The 6,634-nt window shown below is 45.9% G+C and overlaps 1 protein-coding gene across 3 annotated transcripts in view; it reads right to left on the reverse strand.

Moving 5' to 3' along the window:
* Nucleotides 1-6,358, reverse strand: part of Atrx (ATRX chromatin remodeler) — a 178,033-nt gene extending 171,675 nt beyond the window's left edge. For all 3 annotated transcript variants that reach the window (XM_059251435.1, XM_059251433.1, XM_059251432.1), the window contains exon 1: nt 6,132-6,358. In XM_059251435.1, the coding sequence (XP_059107418.1) occupies nt 6,132-6,151 (20 nt within the window). In that variant the 5' untranslated portion in view covers nt 6,152-6,358. The remainder of the gene's footprint in view (nt 1-6,131) is intronic.
* Nucleotides 6,359-6,634: the final 276 nt, after the last annotated feature.

A 6,634-nucleotide genomic window follows, 5' to 3' on the forward strand; every position in this document is an offset into this window, starting at 1 on the left:
TATTAAAGTGAAGCAGGTCTGGGGCAGGGTGGTTCTGTGGTGCAGTGAAAGATTAAGAGGCCTACCCCCCTCGGTAAACTAATAAAAGCCTATTATGAACAGCAGGGTTTGTTAATGAGGCAGATCAGGTTCAGGGCTGATGGACAATCGACCAATGAAACAGACACACCTGCACAGTTGGAAACGGAGGCCAAACACAGGATTGATGCACTCCAGCGACAGACAGGAGCTGGCTACTTAAAGGGGACTTCTACCTTACTCCAGAATAGTCTCCTTTAAAAAGCCGAAAGTGGGTCCCACCACATGCTGACAGCCGAGTTTTCTCTAGTCTTTCATCCCCTTCCCCAGTCTTGTATTGTTCATGGAGTACTGGTGTATGTGCACAAGCATGTTGTGTGGCTTCTTCTCTTTTCAAACCCGACTGTCATGTTCTGTTTGGGGGGATATCAAATGGGAATGGTCTGGGGAAGGTACTGACTGGTTCTGGGAAAATATCCCCTTTCTCCGTTAGCAGCACGATCATTCAGCTCTTTAGAGTCCGGTAGGTGACTTTGCTCTCGTTGTTTAACAAATGAACCCAACAACATGAAATTCCTTGTATACCTTGTTGGAGCAGAGAATTTTAATGTTTTCCTTTATCATTGTAAAACCAAGGACAAATTGACAACTTTTTTGTATGTAACTGTTACATGTACGGCAATCTGAATTTCAGTAGTGGTAAATTACTCTTGAAAAAAATAAGACAGTTTTCCCTTCAAGTCAAGCAATAACAGCTGGGGAAGTAAGTGGTCGAGTATTTGCCTAGCATACAAAAGGCTCTGGGCTGGGTCCCCAAGACTGGGTGGAGGTTATAACACATTATCAGCTGTCGACATTTCAAATAATCAGCTGGCACAAGGATTAGAATGACAAGTTCTATCAAATCTCTGTACCACCAATTCTTTCAATACCAAGATCTTAACACCAATATAAGTTTATTAGTTGATCAGATGTCCATTTTCCATAATCCCATGTTTAAAAATAAACTAGCTGGGCCGTGGTGGCGCACGCCTTTAATCTCAGCACTTGGGAGGCAGAGGCAGGCAGATCTCTGAGTTCCAGGCCAGCCTAGGCTACAGAGTGAGTTCCAGGAAAGGCACAAAGCTACACAGAAGAAACCCTGTCTCAAAAAAACAAAATTAATTAATTAATTAATTAGATTAAATAAAAAAATAAAATAAAACAAAACAGCGCTGGGTGTGGTGGTGCACACTTTTAATCCTAGCACGCAGGAGGCAGAGGCTTCTCTGTGTATCCCTGGCTCTCCTGAGGGCTGGGATTAAAAGCGTGCATCACCACCGGCCGGCCACAAACACAATTTTAAATTAAAGGAATTCAATCCCAGCACTTGGGAGGCTGAAGGAGGAGACTGGTCATTAATAACAAGCCACCCTAGACTACCACCTGAGTTCAAGGCTTTGGGCCACATACTGAGACCTTGTCTCAACTAAAAATAAAACAGAACACAAGCTGAGTTAAGACTGGGTAGAATCCCAGCTCCACTAATTACAAGTTGTAAAACTTCAATCAAGTGGTCTCCATTTCCTCACCAGCAAAATGGGGAAGATGAAGTTGTATTCTGAAAATTAATCTCAACTCTACAAGCTGGGTCTTGTATGCTTCAACGCTTAAGAGCTCTGTAGAAAACCAGAGTTTGGATGCTGGCACCCATTGTCAGGTGGTTCACAACTGCCTGGAATTCCAGCTTAAAGGGACCCAATACCCTCTTTTCTGGCCTTGTGCTTGAGTAAGAATGGCCCACATAACTCATATATTTGAATGTTTAGTCATCAGGAAGTGACACTATTTGAGAAGCAGTAGGTGTGGCCTTGCTGGAGGTCTGAAAAGCCCACGCCAGGCCCAGTTTCTACCTGCCCCTCCCTCTCCCCTCCCCCACCTCTGCTACTGGGTCTAGCACCATGAGTACTGACTGACATGCTCCCACCATAATGGACTAACCCTCTGAAACTGTAAACAAGCCCCCCAATTAAAGAGCTGCTGTGGTCATGGTGTCTCTTCACAGCAATAGAACAGTGTTGGCACTGGCCACTCTTCCAGAGGACCCAGATTCAATTTCCAGCATCCACATGGCAACTTACAACTGTCTCTAACTCCAGTTCCAGGGGATCCGACACCCCCACACAGATACACATATAAGCAAAACACCAATTCTCATGAAATAAAAATAAATAAATTTTAAAAAGAGTAAGTTGGTACCAGGGACTGAGGTTTTGCTGTAACAGGCCCAACCATCCTGTTGGAGGACTATGGAAGACTTTGGACTAAAAAATCAGTTGGAAACTTTTAGAAGGGCTTAATGGGCCACTCGGAGCTTGGAAGACAGTGCTCAGGGAGATTTGAACTGTGAGGGCCAGCTCAAGACGTTTTCAGAGGAGAAGAATATTAGTAAGTGGCCTAGACACCATTCTTGTGAAATTTTGGCAAAAAATGTGGGTACTTGCCCTTGTCCTAAAAATAGGCCTGAAAGATAAAAACTGAAGAGTTTTAGATTAATGTCATTAGCAGAAGAGATTTCCATTGACCATATTGACCTAGTGTGGGTTATTAGTAATCACTCTTAGGCATATCCATAATGAAAAGGAGCAAGCTGGACAAAAAAGAAACACAAAATGGACAGTTTAAGGGGAAAGGGGGCACCAGGAAGTGTAATGAGGTAAGTGCTCAAGGAGATAAAAAGCTCAAAGAAAGCCTGGTGCTAAAGGACTAAAGGGAGCAGTGACCTCAGGGCAAGACCCCACCCAGCTAAGCTTCCAACCTGTGAAAAGGAGTTAAAGAAACATTTAAGGGGCTGGAGAGATGGCTCAGAGATTAAGGGCACTGGCTGCTCTTCCAGAGGTCCTGAGTTCAATTCCCAGCAACCACGTGGTGGCTCACAACCATCTGTAATGAGATCTGGTGCCCTCTTCTGGCCTGCAGGGACACATGTAGTAGCTGTATACAAAATAAATAAATAAATAAATAAATAAATAAATAAATAAATCTTTTTTAAAAAAAGAAAGAAAAAAGAAACATTTAAGACAGTGAAGGAACCATCAAAAACAGAAAGCTGATGAACATGGCAGCTTGGGCCACATGGTTCTGGCTTAAGAGCAAAGGATACAGAAAGAGGTTACAGAATCTCCCTTCACAACTAAGGAAAGCCACTGAGGCGAGGAATGTGTCGGAGATGTCCCTGCATGGAGGTCTAGAGAGGTCATTGCATGAAGCTGTGAAGGTGAAACCTGAATGACCTTGGAGACCCCAAAATGTTGGAGATGCCAGATTGTGGATACCTGCCGAGGAAAGCTGCTAACAGGGAGTGGAACCAGCCCAAGACAGAGAAGTGTGTTGCAGTCACCCAAGCTGAAAGAAGTTGGAGATCCCGGAAGAGTGCTCCTCACCACGATGATAACGAACTAAACCTCTCCTCACCACGATGATAATGAACTAAACTTCTGAAACTGTAAGCAAGCTCCCAATCAAACGTTTCCATCCGAGTTGCCATGGTCATGGTATCTCTTCACAGTAACAGAGCAGTGACTAAGACAGGCCTCCTCCAGCACCCGCACACATGTATATGTATATACACATACAAACACATAAATTAAGACACACCTTTAAAATAAAAACATATCATGGCCTGCCATGATGGCTCAGTGGATAAAGGTGTTTGCTGCCAAGACTGAGGACCTGAGTTCTACCCCCTGCATCCACATGGTGGAAGGGGAGAATGCTCTCTGACTCCTGTAGGTCTCACACATACACATACACTAAATAAATGTAACTTTAAAATTTGTTAATTATGCAAGGACAACAAGTACTCAGTTTTAGTTATGATTATTATCACTACCAGGATCTAAAAAAAAAAACCCTCAAGACTAGCAAAAATAAATAAATAAATACAACCCCAGCATAATGTAATATGCATAATTTCTTTATCCTAAAGAAAGGGAGAGGAGCTTCCTGAGGTGGTTATGTCAAATACTGTGTAGTAGTCCCAGATACTGGAAAAACTGAGACAGGAAGATCTACTGTGCCTAGGAATTAAAGACCAGCATGGTCAATACAGTTTCAAAATAAAATGTACAAAGAGGCCTGGGAGGTGCAGCTCAGTAGGAGAGCAATAGGTTAGCATGCACAAGGCTCTAGTTCATTCCCCAGCACTGCTGAGGACGTGATAGCTCAGTTGGTAGCATGCTTACTTAGCGTGCACAAAAGTCCTGGGTTCAATCCCCTAGCCCAGCAAAACCCAGGATAGTGACATGTAATGCCAGCTCTGGGAAGTTTATGATCATCCTTCACTACGCAGTTCAAAGCCAGTTTTGTTTACATGAGATCCTGTCTCAAAAAAAAAAAAAGACAGAAAGAAAGAAAGGAAATAAAAGAAAAGAGAAAAGGAGAAAATCCAAGTACAACCTATATATTTTTTTCCTTTTGATACAGTCTTAGGATATTGACCAGGCTGGACTTGAACTTCTGAGATCCAAGATTGTTTTGCCTCTGCCTCTTGATCCGTAGAGGCTACAGGCAACACCTATGTTTTCTGTTTGGGAATTTCTAGTTTTGAGTCAGGCTGGCTTCAGATCCTTGAGTCGCCAGCTTCACCTTCCACAAAGGCAAAACTATGGTTTTAAATACAGACAACTAAGTAAGAAACTAAGTAAAATCTAGAAATCACATAGAACTGTAAGGTACACCATTTGAATAAATAAACACAAATGCCTGATAATAACCAGCCAATATTTCCCAATACCCCATAAATAAAGATTTGCTTTACTTGAGCCAATTAACACAAACTCATAAAGCAAGGCAATGATCGCTACACAACTAAGGGCCTGTATTTTAAGAACTAAAGTATATTTTCCCTAAGTAAAGAGAGCATCTATGCGCTGTTTGTTAATGTAGAAAATAGGCTGGTAGCCTCGTTCTCAAATTCTACAATCTAAAGTGCTCTAAAAAACATGCTGTCCTAGTAGTAACTCAAAGGCACATTTTGCCAACTACAAATGCAATTATGATCCACGCTACCTGTAATTTTATTTTGCCACTAGGCACCAAACACGCATCTCATCTGAGTAGAAAAATCACTTAATTCACTCTTAGGATGCAAAGTCAAATATCGAACTGCCCACAAAACACGGCATCTACATAAAAGCGGTATACATTTCAGATTAAGTACTCAAAACTGTCAAGAAGCAAATCGGAAACGCGTGAAAAACCAGCCTGAATCTAATAAACGTTTGACTGGTAAGATATGGCCTGCCGGCCACAGCTACCTTTGCAATAAATCTTACTTCTGGTGAATCCCCGTTAACCGGCTCCCCATCCCTCGAGGAACAAATAAAAACATGATCTAACTACTTCTCGAAATCTGCCCCAAACGCGGGGGAAACAACTGATGTCCCACTAAAAACCGGACTTGGCCAAAAGTAGTACGCCGGGGTTCTCAGAAAGCAAAAGCATTAGCCTGCCCTCCTCCCCCGCCGCCGCCCGGGGAGAAAAAAAAAATCCCAGTATACCCTCCAGGATTTGGAGTGAGAAAGACGCTAAATACCTTTCGAGACACCGTTTTTGCACCACCACCACCATCTGACCCCGAAAGCTCTTCTCCCAGAGCTGCGGGGAGCCAAGGCTTTCCCGTGGCAACCGCCGTTGGAGCTAGCTGGTCCCAGAATCTCACTTCCTCCCGCCGCCGCCCCTCCCCCTCCTCCCCCCTCCCCCTCCTTCCCCACGCAGTCGCTAGGCCCAAAGATTAGGAAGAATGACCACAAGCGCCCAGCGCCCGCGACTCCCCGGCCTCAACGCTGCAGGCACGGAGGCGTGAGCCGAGCAGAGGCTCCCGACTCCGCGGCGGCGGGAGGTGGAGAAGGCAAGGCGCACCGCAGGCCGCCCCCGACACACACCCCTAGCCCCGTAGGGGCTCCCCACCGCACTCCCCCAGCCCCGCTCACCTAGAGGGAAAACGTTGCCGCTGACCGCGAAGCCGCGCGCGGGCCTAGGGCACCTAGCGCACGTCTTTGCGAACACCCCACTCGAGGGGAAGGCTCCCGGGAGCAGACCGCCGGGGCCCGTGACAAGGGCTTGCGTTTTACCTCATGGGCTCAGCGGTCATGTTTTTGGCTCGAACGCCTGCTTGGCTTCGGCAACCCTTGGGTACCGTTCCTCGTCCCCCAGCGCCCGATCCCGAACGAAAAGTACTGGACTCTTAGTAGTCACCGCAGCAGGTGCTGGATCCTCCCCGCAGCTCAAAGGCCGCTACCGCTGCCGCCGCCGCAGGAGCCGCGGAAACAAAGCGACGCCGCCGCGGACGCCATTTTGTTGGGCCGAGGCTCGAGCCGGAGAATTGGCGCGTCCTCCCTCTTCCTCTTTCCGTCAACTATTGGCTACCTCTGCCAGAGCTCAGTGTCTTATTGGCTACGGGAATTCACCTTCTTTGGGGGCCTGTTGCTAAGGCGGTCGACGTCATTTGATCCCCTCCACCTTTTCATAGTGGGGTTCAGTTCATTCCCAGCTGACCTCAAAGTACCAGGGATGCATCTTGACTTTATCCTGAAAGCGCTCCTTTGATCCATCCTCTTTACCTCCATCTAATTGA

Source organism: Peromyscus eremicus, chromosome X (genome assembly GCF_949786415.1).
Source record: "Peromyscus eremicus chromosome X, PerEre_H2_v1, whole genome shotgun sequence".
NCBI lineage: Eukaryota > Metazoa > Chordata > Mammalia > Rodentia > Cricetidae > Peromyscus > Peromyscus eremicus.